The following is a 22070-nucleotide window of genomic DNA, read 5'->3' on the forward strand; positions in this document are numbered from 1 at the left end:
GGGTTTATAGCCAAAGGCCAATCATACATGGTATGTAAGTTATATAAGTCAATTTATGGAATTAAGCAAGCATCTAGGTGATACGAACCGAGGACAATCTGCGTCTAAACCCGTATTATATTAGTCCGGATCTAATTATGTTCAAGTTCTAATGGTCGCCTTAACCCCTAACCAACTTGTGATTAGAAACCTTGGTATAATAAAGACGCCACAATAGGTGATGAATATCCTATTTATAAGTCAAATTAACACACTCATTCATTAATGGTATTTTAGGTGTTCAAAGAGAATAAAGAGAATTCAATCTCATAACTAATTTTTTGTATGAATAATGTACTGAATATTATAAAACAAGGCCTTAAATAGGTTAAAAATTTACAAAATAAAACCCTAATTAACTACGTAAAGTCGACCACATAGAATAGAAAACCTAATGATGGCCGAAAATCACCTCCTTTCCTAATCTAATTTGAATTAATTAACTCATTGATTTTAAAATAGGAATTAATTAATTTACAATGAAAATAATAAAATAATAACATTCCTAAGTTGATTTGTTTAAAAACTAAATAAATAGAAATCAAATAAAGACTAATTTCCTACAACAAAAATGTTAAAATCAAATTAGGAAACAAATTGACTATCTTTCTAAGTAAGCTAACTTTGACCAATCTCCAGCTTGTTTAGGCTCCAAATCAGCTTTTATATGCAATGTAGGATGCCAAATATGATTAATAATAATTCCCACATGTTGCCCCTTGATTGGAATAGGTCAAACTTGCTTGAACAAGAAGAACAGCCAAAGTCAGCGGCTAAACAACACATTTTTGGCAAAATTGACTTGTTGTCCGTACTAGCCCATTTTAGATTTTTTTTATTCTAACTTGGCTGGATTCCATGTCCTCTTAATGATATTCATTGAATCTATGAAGTGTTGGAACCATTTCTTGCTGCCCGGAGTCCATATTTGCACGAAAAAGGTTACCCGAATTCGTATAAGCCTTCACCACTTGTATGCTTAAAACGGATTTTATATTTTTAGATATTGACAAGCCCTTTGAGAATTAATTACTCCCTGGATAAAATCAGCTAGACTGTCCTTAAATATCTTAGCTTGAGCCGTAGTGATCGGTCTGGTCTTCATCTGTATCAGGTTAGCACCCTAGCGGGTTGTCAATTGTGCAGGTTCGGGCGGATTCTCATCATTCTCCTCCTCTTGAAAAGGATTTGTCCTCAAATAAAAGTCATCACCTGCAAAAAAAGAGATAAATCAGCAGCATTAAATGTAGCACTAACACCATACTCACCCAGTAAATCAAGTTTGTAGGCATTTTCATTAATCCACTTAAAAACTTGAAAAAAGGCCATCTCCACATGGCATAAGCTTTGATTTTCTTTGTTCAAGAAACCTCTCCTTTCTTAGGTGCAATCAAACCAAATCTCTTGGGTCAAATACTAACACAATAAAATCTAGAAATACATGCTCATTATGGCAAAAATTACACTTTTTAAAGTTAGCAAATAATCTCTTCCAAATTTTCAAATTTCCACTAAGTAAAGCTCTCAACAATGCAGATAAAGTTCTATACAAAAAAAGCATCTTTAAATAAGCATCTTTATAAATTATAACCAACAATGGTTTCTTATTCAAAATTGCTTTATTAACATCACCAAAGCTAAGAGAATTTTTTTTCTTTTCTTTCTTTTTCTTTCCCGCTCATGGAGTCACTTTTTCCGCTTTCACTCTCGGGTTTTGCTATCTCTTTCTCTCTCTCAGCTTTCTCTCTTTCTTTCCCCTCAAGTTTGAGTTTAGGACACTTACCTGGTTGGTTTTTCTCAGCCTTGCCTCTTTGGATTGGTGTTGTTGCCGTGGGTGCCATACTAGTCCTTTCTGTAAGCTTTTCGACCTCCTTCTTTTGTTGCATTTGAAGTTGATCTCTAAATACTTCCTTTGGAGTTAATGGCTTCAGCTTAATCTTTTTCCTTTTAAATTTAAATACAATGGAATTCTATTTCCCATAATGTATGGCATCCTTATCAAATTTCCATGGTCTACCCAACAAAATATGACCCGCATGCATAAGAACAACATCACACAATACAACATCCACATATTTATCAATGCTGAATTTTACTTTGGCTTGTTTATTTACTTCATCTCACCACTATCATTAAGTCATTATAATCTATATGGTTCAGGATGTTTAATAGTTGTTAAGCCTAATTTATCAACTACAATGTTACTAATTACATTTGTATAACTCCCACTATCAATTATGATACTACAAATCTTACCTTGGATTTCACATCGGGTGTGGAAGATGTTTTCCCTTTGAACTTGATCCTCATCCTTGTATACAGCCAATACTCTCCTAGAAACCAAAATTAATTTGGTATTGGGTGCATGTAGGGTCTCGGCTTCATCCTCAAAGTCTTCCTCTTCTTGCTGAGCTTCATCTTCACTTTCCTCACTTTCCGATTCTAGCTCATCATTACCCTTTAACACCATGATTCTTCTATTCGGACATTAGCTAGCCATGTGTCCTCATCCCTAGCACTTAAAACAAACAATTTCTCTAGATCTTGAAGGGTTAGGATCAAATTTACCTTCATTCTTTCATGCTTGGACATATTTGGTTCTAGCCTCTCTCTTTGCCGATTTGAACTTTCTTCTCTAACTTTCAGCTTTAACTTGTTTTCATGGATAAGATTGTTTCTCCAGCCACTTGGATTTGACCTTCTGCTGTTGGAAACACCTCCAAACCATGAGCTTACACCCCTCCTCTTGAATTGATGCTCAAGTTTAATAGCCACGTGCAACATCTCCTCCAATTCAACATATTGTTACAATTCTAATTGATTGGCTATCTCACGATTCAACCCACCTAGAAACCTTGCCATGGTTGCTTCTCTATCTTTATTCATGCTTAACCTCATCATAAGCATCTCCATCTCCTTGTAATAATCCTCCATGGATCTATTTCCTTGAGATAAAAATTGAAGTCTTTGATGTAGCAACCTATGATAGTGTGATGGTACAAATTGCTTCCTCATGGCTCCTTTCAATTGTCCCCATGTAGTAATCAAGTCATCACCAACTTTTCTTTGGGTGTTTGCTCATTATTCTACCATTAGAGTGCATAGTGTCCAAATTCCATTGCTGCCAATTTAATTTTTTTGGCCTCTGAATAGTTGTGATAGTAAAAAATCATCTTCATTCGCTCCTCCCATTCCAAATAAGCTCCTGGGTTTCTCATAAAAGGTGGAATGTTTACCTTGATATTTCCAAGATCATCATCTTCATTCCTTGCTGGTCTCCCACAGTTTTGCCTTCCTTGGAGTGCAAAATTTTCATCAAACTTCTCCTCCAAGTCATCTTCAAAGTTACCTTCCCAAAATTCCTCTCTAGGTTGCCCTCGGCCTCCTCGATCTCGACCTTAGCCTCTATAAGCATCAAACCTTGTAGTCGGCATTCCTTGAGATGTTTTTAATCTGTCCATAATTTGATTTATATGGTCAAATTGAGTAGTCATCCACTATAATTGCTCTAAGATAGCCCTTATGTCTGACTGCTCACCACTTCCTATAGCTCGGGAATCGCCTTTAAATCCTACGGACTCCTCTTCATTAATTCTCAAAGGTAGATCTCGTCTTCTCACACTTGAATCTGCCATGTTAGTATGAATATCGCAAAAAAATAATATAGGACCTCACCAAATTCATTTCCTTACTTGTTTCACTCAATCAAGGTCTCGACATTCGTGTTTGCACATTAGTTTTGGCTTTTACCCCCTTTTAAGCTCACACTATCTTGTCTTTTCACTCAAAGAATTATTTTAAAGTTCTAATTAAAAAGACCCACACAACAGCAATTACATCACAAATATGTTTTTATTAAACTTATCAACAAAATAGTAGCAAAAAGCAAACAATACCGAGTGAATTTTTAAACACGTAATTCTCGGCTTTTCTAAGCAAAAAAAAAAAAAAAAGGCAATTTAACAAAGCAAACTTCGGAAACAGTAAGAACTGGACCAGATGGTAAGAAATTAAGAACTCAAGAGTCAAATTCTAGAAAAATAAATTCAACACCAACAAGAATCAATTTGGACAAAAATAAGTAATAATTGTTGGTTGTTGTCCTTTGGAATTCAAGTTTTTGTATTAAATCCTTTAACTAACTTTAATCCAATATTTTTAGCACCCAAAATTCAAATATCCAGCAGCAAAATAAATCTTTGGCAACTCTAAATATTGAATAAATAATCAATAATTCAGCAGTTCAAAGAATTTTCCAGCGAACACCAGATTCAACAAACTGATTTCTTTTTTTCTTTTTTTTATTTGTCTTTTCTTCTTCTTCTTTTTTTCTTTTTTTTTTTTTAAACTCACAGAATGTAAAACTACTCCAGTAGCAAATATCAACACCAAAAATAGCAATCCAACACCAAATACCACCAAATCCGTGACCACCAACAACAAAATACAAATTTGCAATTTTTTTGTAAATTTTATATGTTGCCGCAAACACTCTTTTTTTTTTTTTTTTGAATATATGAATGCAAGTATTTAAGATAAACAACATATAAAAAAACAACAAAGAAAATCAACAATAAAGTAAATTATTAAGAACAAGGATGAAAAACAACCAACAAACTAGGAAACAAAAATACAGTAAAACAAGGAAATCCTAATTTAACTAGAAATGAATTTTTTTTCTTTTAAAATATGCAGAACGTGTATGATGATAGAAGCAACCTTAACCTAATGCTAAAATTGCAGATTAACACACAAAAAAAAAAAAAAAACAGATAGGATAGATCAAACCTGAACAAAATTTTGACTCCGATACCAAATGGTACCAATATAGGATGATCTGATTAAACCTGTATTATATTAGTTCGGATCTAATTATGTTCAAGTTCTAATGGTCACCTTAACCTCTAACCAACCTGTGATTAGAAACCTTGGTATAATGAAGATGCCACAATAGGTAATAAATATCTTATTGATAAGTCAAACTAAAACACTTATTCACTAATGGTGTTTTAGGTGTTCAAAGAGAATTCAATATTGAATTCAATCTCACAAATAATTTTCTATATGAATAATGGACTGAATATTATTGATAAAACAAGCGCTTAAATAGGCTAAAAATTACAAAATAAAACCCTAATTAACTAGGTAAAACCGGCCACATAGAATAGGAAACCTAATGATGGCTGAAAATCATCTCCTTTCCTAATGTAATTTAAATTAATTAATTCCTTAATTTTGAAATAGAAATTAATCAACTTACAATGAAATAATAAAATAATAAATTTCCTAAGTTGATTTGTCCAGAAAATAAATAAATAGAAACCAAATAAAAGACTAATTTTCTAAAACAAATTGACTATCTTTCTAAGTAAGCTAACTTTGACCAATCTCCAGTTTGTTTGGGCTCCAAAGTAGCTTCTATATGCAATGTAGGATGCCAAATATGATTAATAATGATTCCCATATGTTTGCCCTTGATTGGAATAAGTCAAACTTGCTTGAACAAGAAGAACAGTCAAAGTCAGCGCCTAAACAACATATTTTTGGCCAAATTGACTTATGTCCGTACAAGCCCATTTTAGATGCTTTTGATTCTACCTTGGCTGGATTTCATGTCATCTTAATGATATTCATTTAAATCCATGAAATGTTGAAACCATTTATTGCTGCCCAGAGTCCATATTTGCACGAAAACAGCCACCCGGGTCCGTACCAGTCTTCACCACTTGTATGCTAAAAACAAATTTTGTATTTTCGGGTATTGACAAACCCCTTTGAGAATTAATTAACCCCTAGATAAAAGCAGTTAGGTTGTCCTTAAATCTCTTAGCTTGAGCCCTAGTGATCAACCCGGTCTTAATTCGTATTGGGTCAGCACCCCAACGGGTTGTTAGTTGTGCGGGTTTGGGCGGATTCTCATCACCAGATCATGGATAATCAGGTTTGATCAGGCCATAAAAATGTTTAGTTTTAAGAAAACTCTTGATAAATAGTGTGTACAAAAAGATTCAAGTTATGTTGGTAGTACGTTGGTAGTGTTTCTGATTCTTTTCATAGATGGCATCCTTCTAATTGAAAAGGATGTGAAGGTAATATTAGGCGTAAATATTTACTTGAGAAAAAAAGATGATATGAAGGATTTGGGTAAAGTTAATTATATTTTGAGGATCAAACTTTTGCAAAACTGGAAGAATAAAATGTTGGCTTTATCTCTAGTTTCCGACATTAGCAAAATAATGGTTAGTTTTTTTTTTTTTTTTTTTGAGCATTTCAAGAGTGGATTCCTACCCTTTAGATATGAAATTCATCTTTCTAAAGAGTAATCACCAAAAACTCCTGAGAACAAAGAATTCATCAGTAAGAATTTGATATGAACCTAGGACGATCTGTACCTAAACCCATATTATATTAACCTGAATCTAATTATGTTCAAGTTCTAATGGTCACCTTGACCCCTAACCAACTTATGAGTAGAAACCTTGGTATAATGAAGACGCCACAATAGATGATGGATTTCCTATTGATAAGTCAAAACTAAACACTCACTTTCTAATGGTGTTTTAGGTGTTCACAGAGAATAAAAAGAATTCAATCTCACAAAATAAATTTCTATATGAATAATGTACTGAATATCATTGATAAAACAAGCCATTAAATAGGCTAAAAAATTACCAAATAAAACCTAATTAACTAGGTAAAATCGGCCACCAAAGAATAGGAAACTAGCTTGGCCAAAATTCACCTCCTTTCCTAATCTAATTTGGATTAATTAGTTTCTTTATTTTGAATTAGGAATTAATTAATTTACAATGAAAATAATAAAATAATAAATTTCCTAAGTTGATTTTTCCAGCAAATAAATAAATAGAAACCAAATAAAAGACTAATTTCCTAAAATAAAAAGTCAAAATCAAATTAGAAAACTAGTTGACTTGTTTGACTACTAAGGTATCTTTGACCAATCTCCAGCTTGTTTGGGCTCCAAATCAGCTTCCATATGCCATGTAGGGTGCCAAATATGATTAATAATGATTCCCACACGTTGCCCCTTGATTGAAATAAGTTAAAGTTAAACAAGAAGAAAAGTCAAAGCCAGCGGCTAAACAACGCATATTTGGCCAAATTGAGATGCTATCCGTACAAGTCCTTTTTAGATGCTTTTGATTATGCCTTGGCTGGATTTCATATCCTCTTAATGATATTCATTGAGTTCATGAAGTATTGGAACCATTCCTTGCTGCCCAAAGTCCAAATTTGCATGACAACAGCTATCTGGGCCCGTATCAGCTTCTATCACTTGGATGCTTAGAACATGCTTTGTATGTTCGGGTATGGACAAGCACTTTTGAGAATTAACTACTCCCTGTATAAATGCTTCCAAGTTATCTTTAAACCTCTTGGCTTGAGCTCTAGTGATCGGCGCAGCCTTCATCAGCATTGGATTGGCACCCTAGTGGGTTGTCGATTGTGGGGGTTCGGGCAAATTCATATCAGAAACCTTATACTTTGGTAATTGGTAGTCTCATGTATCCTACGTTGTGCATTAGGCCAGAATTTTGCTACGCAATAAGAGTAGTGAGTCATTTTCAATAAAATCCCATAGTGAAACACTGGGTTGCAGTGAAGCATATGATCAAATATCGAAGGAGACCAATGGATCATATGCTAGTTTGTTGTAGAGGAGTCTACAAACTCTTGGATATACAGACTCAAATTTCTAAAAGGATATTGACTTTAGTAAATCAACATTGGGTTATGTGTGTACCCTAAATGGAAGAGCCACTTGTTTGGATGAGTATTAAGCGGACTTGTATCTCTAACTTCACCTTTAAATCTGGATGTATGGCCATCTTTGATGCTACAAAGGAAATTGTGTAAGTTAAGGAATTACTTGTGGATTTGTAAGTGATACCAAGTGCAGGTTGATTCATTACACTTTATTGTAATAATAGTGGATTGTAACATAGTTCAAAGAATTTAGATATTATAAAAAATAAATTGTATAGGTCTTAAGAGACTTACTTTAAAGTAAGTGGGGATTTGTTCCATTTGTGCTTTAGGAATAAGACAAGTTGTAATAATATTTTATGATGATTTATTTTTTCAAATATTTCTATACATTATATTTTACATATAAGAATTGGATTAATTATGTTGTATATAATTATATGGATACATTCATAGAATATCTGATCGTAGGTTCTAATAATTAATAAATTATCTTATAGTTGATAAATAAAGTTGGATACTTTATTTAAATTGTAATATTTTATTAAATAATCTATTTTGATTATTATAAATATGAGAATATATTATGTTCATTCTAAGATGATCATGAGAATTTTAATTAAGGATAAATTTTGAAAAAGAATTAAATCTCAAACAATATTGGATATGTTATTTCTCTTAATCCTAAATATATTATAGTTAGGTGATTAATTGATTATGGTTCTTTAAATTATCAATAAATAAAGTCTATTGTGAACGACCAATATCTTGATGGTCTGAGAACTATGATTATTTAATTATCAAGTATTTATGAAATATACAAAATAAAATTTATTTGAAATATTCTCTTGATATGTTTTAGTATTTGGATACTGAATGTAATTGGCCAGTGTATTGGATTAGTTAGAGAAAGTACTAAGTCAAGAAAATAATTAATTAATTAATTGACATAAAATGTTATCAATTAATTATTGATATTTTATAAAGGAAAAATACATTTAATATGAACATTTTTAATGTTGGAGTTCAAATCTAGGCTTCTAGTGGAGTTGCAATGGATTGGATCAAAGTTCCAAGTTTATTTAAAGTAAGTGAGTGATTGGATTTATACTTTTGAAACAAGCTAATCCACTGATCAAGATGATTAGTTAATACTTAGCCATATGATCTTTAAACTAACTCATTAAGTGATAGAATTCAATTATATAATTATTTAGATACAAAAAAGAGCCCATTAGTTGGTCCTAAAGTGTTATTAAACCTTAAGAGATTAGGGTTAGTAGTCTACAAATATATTATTTTCTAGCTTCCAGCAAGACATAAGGTTTTACATGATATTTTTCATAAAATTAAAAATTCAAAGAAAAATAAAACACATTGAAAGAGAAAAATAGATTTTTAAGTGAGTTATAACCTTTTAATTTTATTTTTTTGTAACCAGGTGTGTCAATTCGCAGATCTATCATGTCGGAATAGATTGGGACGTTTTGTGGATTCAAAAAGAGTTTTTCTGCACTACAAATAGGTTGGTAATAGGTGATGAAAAATATCTATCATATACTTCATTTAACAATGCAATCCTAAATTTAACTGTATAGTTCTAATAATATATACATCCTAGGATAGTCAGTTGAAAAACAAATTAATATAACCTTTTTGACCAAGAGAATAATTAGGCTTAATGTAATTTTCTTCCCAAAAAATGACATCTGTTTATTTGCTCTTACATTTCATCTTAAACTATCATTTTTGCATCATTTTTAGTTCAATCATACAATTTTCTCTAATAAATTTGATTAAATTAACAATATAGAGGTCTGTATCACTTTTAAATTACATTCTAGAATTAAATATGCATGTGAATTTAAGATTTTAAAGCATTTGGTTAACACTTTTGGAATGATAAGGCGGATGGTTACAATTGCTGGTACAGCCATTACCGTACCAAATAAGTCTATAGTTGGGAACTTATAGAATCTTCAATAAGAATGAGAGTTGCTAAAACATAATTACCACATGATAAAAATAAAAATAAAAAAGCAAATATTTTTAAAAAATTTTGTTATAAAAAATATATTTTTCTAAAGAAAATTAGACTGATTATTGGAGATTGATGTTTTAGTTCACTACCTATTAAGTAATAAATGTATGCCACATACAACAAATTCTTTTAAATTATATACTACATCAATAACAATTCATATTCTCAGTAGAAATGCTCTTATAAAAAACTCAGTACTTGCCAATCATGTATGTGGTCTTAGAATTATGATTCTAAAGTGACTTGATGAGCATTTTTGGTTAGAAAATAATAATATCATTTAGACGAGGTAAATCGTGTTAAATCATGTTTATATCGTACAGTGTTCATGTTAAATTTAGTCAATCCGAACGTGATCTATTAAGTTTTCTTATAGAAATAGATAAACTTGAACCTATTTTTTAAAGTATCGTTTAACTTATCATTTGACATGTTAATCCATTAAAAATATATTGAAATTTAAAAATTCAAATTTAATTTAAATTTCATATGATAAAATAATTTTTACTTTTTAAAAATCTTGTAAATAGACTTGTTCGTTTTAAATTTTTTTAAAAAAATTAAATTTAAAAATAATAAATTAGTATATATTTAAATAACAAACTAAGTATTTTTAATACTATAAAAACTTTTATGCTTACAAAAATACCCCTTTTAATGGGTTTATTGCGTATTAACTTGTTTACTTGTTAAAATCCATTAACTTATTGAATGATATTGATACAAATCTGATATAGTATTGTAACTCCAAACATACAAATTATTGTATGGATTTGTATTGTATTTTAATATTTTATGAAATTTTACTAGGTTTAATATCAGTTAATCTAATAAATTATTAAAACTCTAGTACAATTTTCCATGAGTGTGGCTACCATCATTAAATTTATGTAGCAAATTTTAGATAACAAATTATATAACACTAAATTAAAAGTTAATAAATTAATAAAATTCTCCTACAAAAATATATCACGGTAAATTGATATTTAATTTTTTATTATTATTTAATTTTTGAGAAATTGATATCTAAAATATAGTTAATAAATTTAGATTGTGTTTGGATTGAAGTGAAGAAAACAAATAATAAGTTTAATGAGGAAAATAAAATAATTTAAATAAAAAGAAAAAAATTATTAATAATTGTTGTTTGGATGATTAAGTAAATAGAAATGAAATGAAATGATAATTAATATTTTCAAAGAATGATGATAATGGTAATTTTAGAATATTAAAAAACTCATTAAAATTTTTTTCTTTGCATTTGTTTTTTGTCAATTTTTGGAGGAAAACAAAATTGTTAAAAGCCTCCATTTGATAAATGATAAAATTAATAGGAATTTAATTTATTTAGAAAACTGAAAATTTTTGGTGTTTAAACATTAATTTTGAGGTGGAAAAATGTATCCCTTCGAATTCGATTGCCATCTATGTAGAAAAGTAATTCTCACATATAAAAATGCCCTTTTAAAAATCTATGACAAAATATTTGTAAGATTTATTTCAAGCACAAAATTATTCTTAATTTAAAACATAATACTAAATTTAATTAATTACAAATCCAATTTTTTTTTTATTTTTTACTAAAGTTAATAAGTGAAATATTAATTTCAGAAATTAAAAAAAATTAAAAATTAAAAATTAATTTTTTTCAAAACTTTGGTACTTTCCAAATATAATGTAAAATAAAAAATCAATTCGTTTTTCTTTCCTTTCCACCTTGATAAAAGATTCAAATCCCTTCTTTTCTATTTTCTCATTCTCCATCAATTAAAATAGACTGTTAGTGAATTTTCTATAAATTATTTAATTATTATTTTTATCGATATAATAATATGAGTAATGTATCACTAATTTTTTTATTATGCAAATTTAAGTTTCTTAAATAATAATAATAATAATATATGTATATTTACATGTTAAAATTGTATAAATATATAAAAATGGGACCCAACATGGAGACACGTGTACGTCAAGTGGCAGAAAGAGGGAGTGCAGCATGTCCGTTCCTCTACGGGGTTGCGGCTCCACCAACTTTCCTTTGTAACCTTTCTTTTCTGCCTTCTCTCCTCTCTTTAAACAAAACCTCATCGTTTTCTTTTAACTAAGTCCCCTTTCTTTCCCAAAAACACACACCCCCTCTACGAATCGATAACACGAAGAAAAATTTGCATATTTATATAATATCCAATCACTCTCTCTCTCTCTAGGGTTCTTTCTCTCTCTCGTTCAGTCATGGCGAAGAAGAGGAAGTCTGACGCCACGCGCCTCGATGAGGTTGATCGGACCATGTACACAACCTTTTGCAGCGCTGCAAACTCTCTTTCCCAGCTCTATGCCCAGGCTATGAGCCATCAACGCCTTTCCTTCCAAGCCGGAGAACGTCACGCGCTGGTTCCTCCCACTTTTCTCTCCTCATAATTCCTAGTCTTTTTTTGTTAATCTTTTTCTTGTTTATTTAGTTTTGTTGCATTTTTGGTTTGATCTCTGATTGGGGTTTTTATATGTGTGTTTTTATGATGATTTTTAATTTTTTTAATTTTTAATTTTTGTTGTGAATTTTATGTTTGCTTTTTTGTGTTTGATTGCTGAGAAAACGAATTCGGGAATTTACTAGGCGTTTTTCAAGTTAAGATTTTGTCTTTATTTTTTAATTAATTAATTAATTATTTATATTTTGTGCATATGTTATGGATTTACGTTTTAATTTACGTATGTTTCATATTTGGTGATACTGAAAATTGTTTTGTTATTTCCAATTGGGAGTTTCAAGAATCTTGATCATCGCATCTAGATTGCCAATTGGGAATTCTATATGTTACCTTATCGAAATGTTTTAAGAAGGAAGCCGATTTCTGGGTTTTTTCTTTCTTTGCTTTTAGATTCTTGGGTTTTTGTGCAATTGCAATCCAATTCTGACTCCCCCTCTCCCCCTTCCCCTCTCCATCTTTTCGTACAAGATCAATTAGCTTTATATACTGAGTGACTATCAAAAATATTAATTGCAAAATCAATAGTATTGGAATTCTGAGGTTGACTACCTCAAGGAAATTTGGTGCAAAGTTTAGCATTTTAACTTTTCATTACGATACTACTACTTAATTCTTTTAGGGATGCATCTATCCTATGAAAATTGATCTTAATAAAACAACTTCTAAATATTTTAGCTGGTTAAGCTTTTTTTTTTTTTAGCTAGTTAACCCGATTACTTTTGGTTTCCATTATATGTTCTTTAGATTACAGTCCCTCTCTCTCTATTACACACACACTTACAATCGGCATATAGTAAAATCATACAAAGTGAAGCCTCAAATTATGGTATCGTGTATTTATGATATCGCTTATTACTCAGAAAAAATTGCTATCTTATCTCATAACTTAAATTTTAGCTTTCCCTTTTCACATGTCTGCAGACAGTTTTCAATTTTTTTCAGATCTTTCGGAAACTACCTGAGAGTTGTATTTGGTAATAATTATATATTGTTCTTGAATGAATTGAAGAGTCATGCTCACAGATGTCTGCGCTCTTGCACACGCACACAAAGTGTTATCCTATTTGGTAACTTGAATGTCAGCATTGCCATCTTCACTTGCCTGTACTCAGTTCTAGTTATTGTACATCTCTTTGAAACTACGTTACCCTAGCTTTTTGTTCTGGCAATAGTATGAACATTATATTGAATAAGAAATTAAGTTAAATAATAAAATGGTCCAAATTTCTTGCAGTTCTTGCCGCATTCATTCATCTATTGTGCTTGTGCAGTCAGTACTCCTATAATTATCTTAAAAAATGGTGTCTTACATTGTTTATTTAAAGGAAATATATTCATTAATCTCTCTCTCTCTCTCTCTCTTTTTGGATTCTTGGTCTCTTGTTTTATATGTATTATATATTATGTGTCTCTATGTGTTCATATATGTATCTATTTATGTGTTTCATATTTGCTGACACTAAAAAAATTGTCTTTGAACCTGTTTTATTTTGAGTTTTTACTGACCAGATTTTAAAGAATATTAATAATCATTCTGAGATTCTAGCAGGAAATTCTATGAATTTATGGTAGAATTGTTTGAGAGGCAGTTAATTGTTGGGAATTTTGTGCCTGCAATCCTAACTTATCTTATTGCTTTAATTTGCTAGATATGACCAAAAAAGTTAAGTGAGAGTTTCACAAGTCATTAGATTGATTCAAAACCTTTAAGTACCTTTAATATTTTCATTGTCTTTCAAAAGTCTATGTGTTGACATGTGATGAATCTGTTGATTAATCAATAGTACTGTGATTAACTTCCAAGTCTTTGAATTGTCTATCTCCACCATATTTTAGCTAAACAATTTTTAGGCATCATACTCTGTTAGGTCCTTGCACACACACACATATATATATATATATATATATGCGTGTGTGCCTCTATGTGTGTGTGCGTGTGTATACATATCTATATATGCATGTGTATATATATAAATTTTTTTTTTTTCAACTATGGTAAAATTTGTTGAATTATATGTTGATTGCAAACAAAAATATGCTAAGTAAGCATGTTAATGTTTATGATCTTATTTTTTGCTTTTGGTTCTTTTTCTTTTAAAAAACTCTTTCACTTTTATGCCTTATACTGGATGAAATAATGTTTTTCCTTAAAGAAAATAGGGGGAATAAGGATGGATTTAATTAACCTTTTTTTTTTTTTTTTTTGGTTTTTTGGGTGGTAGAAATTAACCATATTTCTACCATGTCCTTGACTTTTGACATCTTAGGCAGGTTGTGTTATGGTCTAGTGTGGATTTATATAATTTTGTTAAAGTATGGTACAATTTCATTTTATATAGATAACCATCCGTCATTGAATTCTCATTTTTTAATTGGGAGAGATTATTTAATCTTTCACACAAACGCATGACTACACAAGCGCTCACACACACAAATATATATTAAATACATATACATATATAGAGTGCGTCTAGAGTAAGGTCGGACCGCACCTCTACAATCAGGACCAAAATGTTTTTTAATTCACAACCGTTGGATTTTAACATTGTGTCTGGACAGCTGAGATTGAAGGTGGGTTCACGTGTGAAAACTTTGACCAAATCTCTCCTTCCTGCTCGCTCTTCCCTTCCTGCTGGCAAATCTGATCTCCTTCCTCCACTGGCAAAACTGATTCCCACACCAATTCGAACCAGGCCAAAAATCCTTTGATCTATGAACTTCACTTTGAGTGTATGTGTCCCCATCCTTCATTGCAGAAAGCTTTAAATCTTCTTCCTTTTTAAAGTTTATTTTATTTTATTTTACCTTTCGACTTGTGCAGGCTTCAATGCCATGTCTTTTCTTCTTCTCATACTTCAAACCAGGCTCCAATGGTTTTACCTATATATATATATATATATTCATATTTTAAAACTTGCAAATAACTCGTTCAACTCCTTAGAAGTTTATAAACGGCGTCCAACAAAAATCAGAATTTTGAACTAACACTACTGACGGCACACACTTCCTTCCATTTTTCACGTATTTTGTATTGCCCTGCTGTTGTGTTTAATATCAAGAATTCCATTATCTACTGGTTTTCATGATCTTGGTTTTTTCTCTCCTCTTTTTTTTGTCTCCCCCAAGCTTCACTTGAATTGTTGTTTAAAAGAATGGGTTGTTGAAAATTTATCGATTTCATTCTCGAAAGCATGGAAAAAAGATCAAAAAGGCGTCAAGAATTTGACAGCCACATTATCGTCTGCTAATGCCGGATACCAACAACATTCAATCTTTTTCTTTTTCCTTCTTTAACTTCACACCAGAAAGTAGTGGTCTTTACTAATTATTTCTTCCTGAAGCTTCAATTTGTTTAGAAATCAATCTCCCATCTCTTTCTTCTTTCTGCCTTTGCACCAGACATCAGCTACCTCACCAACAGTAATAATGGTTTTTTCAACCTTTTATTTATATATATATATATATATATGTATATATGTATATTATTCAAGGCTCCAACTTCTCACTAACTGTGCAGTGCATACTGGGGTTGGACGGAGAGCGGGGGAAGGAGATCAGATTTGTGAGCGGAGGGGAAGAGCGAGTGGGAATGAGAGATTTGGGCAAAGTTTTCACACATGAACCCACCTTCAATCTTAGCCGTCCAAATCCAATGTTAAAATCCAACGGTTGTGAATTAAAAAACGTTTTTGGTCCTGATTGTAGGGGTGCGGTCTGACCTTACTCTAGACGCACTCTACATATATATATATATATATATGTAAATTATATAAAGTGAGGCTCCAAATTATTTTATCGTGCATCACCTGTTGACTTAGCATCTTCTCTCATAACTGGAGTTAAAATTCCTTTCTTCACATGATTGAAGATAATTATAAATTGCTTCACATCTCTTTAAAACCACCCAAGGGTTGCAATTGCCGTTAACACTTCCTCTTAAGCTGGTATATAGATATTTTCAATACTCAGGTTGGAAAAGAAGTGCATGAATTAATTTTTAGGTACAACCTTTGTAAAATGGTCACTCTACTAATATTTTGATCTGAAATCTCAATTTGTCATATTATCACTATAGCATGCATCAAATTGCAATCAACTCTATATGTGGTACATGAAATGTTGGCCTGATTATCATAAAACTTCACAATAGGCTTCTTAATTCCAATACCTAACTTAGTCATGATACTTTTAATCCAGATAACTCTACATGTTGTATAAGTCATAGCTCTGCATTCAGCCTCAGATCTCGGTGTAATAATAGCTAGTCAGTCTTTTGTTGTGACTGGAATCAATAAAATATGTAATTTGAGTTGCTTATAACATCTAGAATCAGACCTTTACCATACAATATATGCTCTTATGGTTCCTTAAATTAGCCAGTCATAGCATATGGCATCTCATTGGACCTTCTTAGGATTTTGCTAGAGTTGATTGATCACTTCTATGTTGATGTTCGATGTAGACATTGGACATCCTCATGTATGTTATTATATAGAAAAGCAGTCTAGTTGTTTTGCTGAATGACTGTTATTGGTACTGTGTATGACACTCATTTTTTCATTTCCTCTTTTTCCTTCTTCAGGAGAAACTATATCAATGGATTTTGAGACAACAAGAGGAGGGGTCAAGAGTGGCAACAGTTGATATAGTCTCTTACTTGCAGGTATCTTGATTTGCAAAATGGTTCCTTTGTTATTGTTTCTTTATGGATGGATATATTCTGTAGTACTAGTTCATGTGCATTTCATTGCATTTTGACCTGCTGTACCATTTTCATTGATATATCCTTTCTGATTAATTTATCAATTATATACACATGCCTTTATCCTTTACATGATTGAACTGCAGCTGAGGTTGTTGTATTTGGTTTGTGTTTAGCACATCACAAGCATCATCTAGTTTCTTTACTTATTGACGGTTAGCTGTATGTGCCTTATACTAAGCAGAGAAGTTAGCTTACAGCAAGCTTGATCTAACATATTATACCTCATATTTTTTATTTTTTGTCTTATTGGTATGGGAAAGTAATAGACAATTATGTATATGTGTGGATGCAGCGTGTATGCGTTACCTGATACTTAATATCCTGCATGTACGACAGTTTTGAGGATATATCACCATTTCCTTGCTGTTTCTGTGAATACATTAATGCTCTAATATTTGTTATTTCTAACTTGTGCCTATTGAAGTTGGTTAACAATTGAGGCTAGTAGAGATGGGAATTTTTCTAATTGATATTGAGTTTGTTTCTACATTATGTTGTAGATGATTTACATGTTTAAACGCCTTGAAATTGAGTACTGGTTCTGGGACACTGTTTAGTCCTGTGGTTGCACTGAGCAATGTTACTGTCTCTTGTGGCTTAGTGAAATTCCTTGTAAGATTTTATCTGTTATAACAAGTCAAGCCCAGTGGATCATTTTGATTTTTATTATAGGTTCAGAAATCTATAACATAGTATATTTCTTCTGTATTTCCAACGATGGTTAATCTTATACAGGAGTATAAGGGATGAAGCAGGCCAATCTTTTTAGAAATGGCAAATATAACTTTTTAAAAGGAGGTATGTAGGTTTAGATCTCATGAATGTTTGATGCGGGTTGCTGAGAAACATAGTGGTGTAAATAATAAAATTCTATTTTCTGTAATAGCTGATTTGAAATTCAAGCTATGTTTGGTGAGCCATGCGAATGTGAGTGAAATAGCTTCTATACTTTTTTATAAATTAGGAAGGGCAAAACGAGTTTGAGGCGAAGTAGGATCTTTTAAAGCGATTGAACTGTAGGAATTATTAATATAAAGTTTCCTTGTGTTTTGGCAGACTGTTGTTCTTCCATAGCACTGTGAAGTGACATTCTGATCTGTCTCTTGGATGATTTTGTAGAATGAGCTTGAATATGGAGGTGAGGAGCCTCCAATGTCCCCAAGGCTGCCATTTCAACAACAGCATTCGCACTCGACTAATTTAGGACCAACTGTTACCTCTAATTTGGTTGCACCAGCCACTGTTGGACAGGGAGTTCGCTGGGGCCACACAGATCAACAGCCCAAGAACTCAGTTTTTTCAAATGCTCTGTCTAGCCCTGTTCGTCGGAGCCTTCACCAAGCGGCACAAGGCGGTTACAATTCAAATAATTTTATGTCGGGAAATGGCCCTCGGAATAATGAGACAAATTGTCCTCATCAAAACAGGGAAACAACTTCCCCAACATCTAATGACTCAATGGACATGCATGCTGATAGTCCTAGCCATGAATATCCTTACTGAAATAATCTGTCTGTAAGAAAAAAGGGGGGGAAAAACAATGGAAAAGAAAATGGCTTTGATTAATGAAATTTGTGTGGTCAGAAAGTGCTGAAATTCACAGAAAATCAGTACGAAGTTCAGTTTCTATTTATCGATAATCTATTTTAAGCTTGAATGTCTAAAATGGACCCGACAAAAGCAATGCTGGAGTATAGCTATAGTAATGATATAATTTTTTTATTCAAATTAAAGGTGTGGTATTTACATTTTGTAGAGGGAAAAAAAAAAAAAATGAAGAGAGGAGGGGGATATCTTCCCTAAATTCGCTCTTTTATTAATATATTTCATGAGATAAGTTTTGGATTTTATGTTAAAATGAGTAATTTTGCCAGTCAAAATTTAAAATGAGTGGTTTGGCCAGTCAAAATCATACGCTTTTAAGTAAAGATGGTTGTAGTCCAATCTTTTATTGGCAATAATTTGGAAATAAGAAGTTTTCATTGTTGTGTACGAAAGGATTGGATTAAAAATGGGAAAAGGATTGAGAATAAGAGAGTTCTTTTTGGATAAAGATTTGGGTGCTAGCACTTGGTGATCATTGCTCTCTTTATATGTGTGTGTGTGTGTATATATATATATATATTTAGACCCCCTCACTTTAGAATTAGATTCCACTTTTCCACATTTTTGGCAAATCATAGTTTAGATCTTATATGTTAGTTTTCATTAGCTATGATTATATTTTTATAGTATTATTTTATTATAAAAATGTTGATTTTCAAATTTTTCTTTAGCCTAAACTATACAAATTAAAAAGAAAAATTGATAAATGAATATATATATATATATATATATATATATATATATATATAAACTAAAAGAAAAATAACAATGACTTTTTAAAAATATAGATTTGAAAATAATTATAGTAAAATTTAAAAAGATTGAAAAGAAAATTTTCCTATTTTTAAAATTTGCCCTATTTTTTTTGAAAATGTGATCATCTGTATTTGGGCGGTTCCAAAAAACAACAATAAAAGAAGTTCTGACCACACTATATTAATTACTACATATATTGACACTTAAGTTACATTTGATATGCAAAATAATAATTCATTTAAAACTAGAAATAACTGTTTATAAAAATAAAAAATAGAAAATTGATTGATAGTTTCTATTTATGTTTGATAAAAATATTAATTTAAAATAAAGATTTAGTCTTTATAAATATATTTTTTTTCAAAAGTATTTAAATTTGGTAAAAATTAATTAAAAATTAAGTTTTATATTTATTTATATATTTTTAATATGTAATAATCAATTTAAATTTAAATATGATGAGGATATTTTAAAGTTTATTCAAATTAAAATATAGGAATAGAAATTAAAAATTCTAAAATTTAAAAAAAAATTGATATTCTTTCAAATGAAAATATATCTATTTTTATAAAATAACTATTCTCAAATTTAAAAACTTATCAAATAATAAAATAAAATAAACCATGAAATAAGAATTTTATTACTATGTTTATTTTATAAATCAAATATACTTTTAATATTTTTTTTGCTCCATACATCGACAAGACGTAGATATAAAAATTAAAATAGCATACATTATATTTCTCTAATTTCAATTTAGGCAACGAAAAGGTGGGATGACACTGCTATCGCTACGCCCTAAGGGCCTTCTTAGATCGTTAGACTATGTCTTAAGGTACGTATATTGGTGTGAGATTTTCCGGGCTAATCCTTATCCTTAAAGATTTTCTGGGAAAGTGCTCCGTAACATCTATCTCAAACGAAGGAAGGACATTCTATCACTGCTATCCCACTAGACCCAACCCCTTTTCTCGGACAGAGCAATATTATCAAAACTCATAACCAACCTGAGCTGACATTTTTTTTTTTATTATTATTTTATTTTGGGTTCTTCACTCGTAAAGTTCGTTTTCTTCCTTGTACAATTCATATACTATTAAGTATATATATTTCTTTTTGCTTTTGTAAATACTCTTTTTTTCTGTAAGAAGCAAAAAATGTACATATATTTGCACATCTCCGTTAAAACTATAAGGCTGATCAAGTATCTCATAATAAGATCTCCATGTAGAATTACTTCCTCCAAGTGCAATTAAAATGATGGTAACAAAGAAAAGCACACTATAAGGCTAATATTCACCAAAAAACCAAAAAACATTATAAAGCTAATAGAAACCTGGTATATATGTTTGTCACTAATAAATAAAAAGCACACCATAAGGCTTACAGAAATTCCAAAATGACTTTTGAGCCGTTGATAAGTTTGATCCATAACAACAATTAAAATATCGATATGACTTACCAATTACCATTGGCTAATGGCACGCCAAACAAATTATTCAAAGTACAAAACAATTCATCCCCCAAATAACTCTTCAAAATAAGCTCCTCTAACTCAAAACCATGATGGATTTTTTTCCTATGAAGTGAAAAGAAAATATAGCCTATCAATTTAAAAAATAATAATATTAATAAAATAATTAAGTAAAATAATTTATTTTTTTTCCTCATCTACATCAGCATCATCATAACAAAGTAGCACGCTCATCCACGGTAACTGTAGAGCCCGAATCTAGTATATAGTAACGCAACATTAATCAACAAGTAATAAATTTAAATAATATTTATAAACAAGTATTACATTGTTTTAGTACCTTTATACCTCTTCCTTTAACCAATATTGAGTGTACATTAAAGTCTCTATTGCCTTGTGATGAAGTTGGTTACGATGTGCACTCACGGTTGTGGGATTATTAGCAAAAGAAAAAAAAAAAAAAAAAAAACTCTTCTACTACTATTAAAAGCAAGCTTAAAAGCAACTATATATATGGATAGTTAAAATATCTCTAGCTATGTTATGCAAGGTAGGAGATATATTTGATCTTATTCATTCTCCACCAAGACAATATACTGAACTCTTGAATTTTAGATAGGAGAGATTCATCTATATAATAATTCAACTCTATGTTCAGCTCCTGTAGTACTAAAAACAAATAATTCAAAGTTATTTATAGGATTTCATTCTCATCTATATGCAAACTTGACATTAAGGATGACATGATTAAAAAACCTATTATTTTAGTTGATGTAGACTTGTTTAGCAAAAAAAAAAAAAATGTTGATGTAGACTTGATTGGTACTTTTTCACCAAATCATAACAAATTTAACAAATCCTCTCAATCCCAAAGAAGCATGATCTCCATAGATAGTAGAAAAGTAATACTCAATCAACTTCATCTTGTGTTTAGGATCCAACACAGTTGCTACTACCATTATGCGATTAATGATGCTCCTATACTTCTCAATTTTTTTCATTCATACATGTAGCCATCAATTGTATGTCATCATTTTGATATCCCAACCATCGAAAAGTTACTAACTTTATCTCATAAATATTTAAAAAGAAAAGATTAATTGTGGGATATTTAGTTTCAGAAGCAGCTTTATGACATTGTAAAACAATTTCAACTTCTCATAGATAACCTTA

At 30.8% G+C, this 22070-nt stretch overlaps 1 protein-coding gene across 1 annotated transcript; it reads left to right on the plus strand.

The window, feature by feature from the left end:
• Positions 1-11863: 11863 nt before the first annotated feature.
• Positions 11864-18728, plus strand: LOC107425560 (uncharacterized). The gene is made up of 3 exons (XM_016035568.4): positions 11864-12199; positions 16880-16960; positions 18182-18728. Exons 1-3 carry the CDS (start codon positions 12041-12043, stop codon positions 18563-18565), a joined length of 624 nt encoding a protein of 207 aa, XP_015891054.3. The 5' UTR covers positions 11864-12040; the 3' UTR covers positions 18566-18728.
• Positions 18729-22070: the final 3342 nt, after the last annotated feature.

Source organism: Ziziphus jujuba, chromosome 7, assembly GCF_031755915.1.
Source record: "Ziziphus jujuba cultivar Dongzao chromosome 7, ASM3175591v1".
Taxonomy (NCBI): Eukaryota; Viridiplantae; Streptophyta; class Magnoliopsida; order Rosales; family Rhamnaceae; genus Ziziphus; species Ziziphus jujuba.

Bases quoted from the DNA above. Each gene is read 5' to 3' on its own strand.
- LOC107425560 (XM_016035568.4), top strand. From the start codon at position 12,041: ATGGCGAAGAAGAGGAAGTCTGACGCCACGCGCCTCGATGAGGTTGAT. The intron at 12,200-16,879 runs GTTCCTCCCACT...TTCCTTCTTCAG, and splicing joins CCGGAGAACGTCACGCGCTG to GAGAAACTATATCAATGGAT. The intron at 16,961-18,181 runs GTATCTTGATTT...ATGATTTTGTAG, and splicing joins ATATAGTCTCTTACTTGCAG to AATGAGCTTGAATATGGAGG.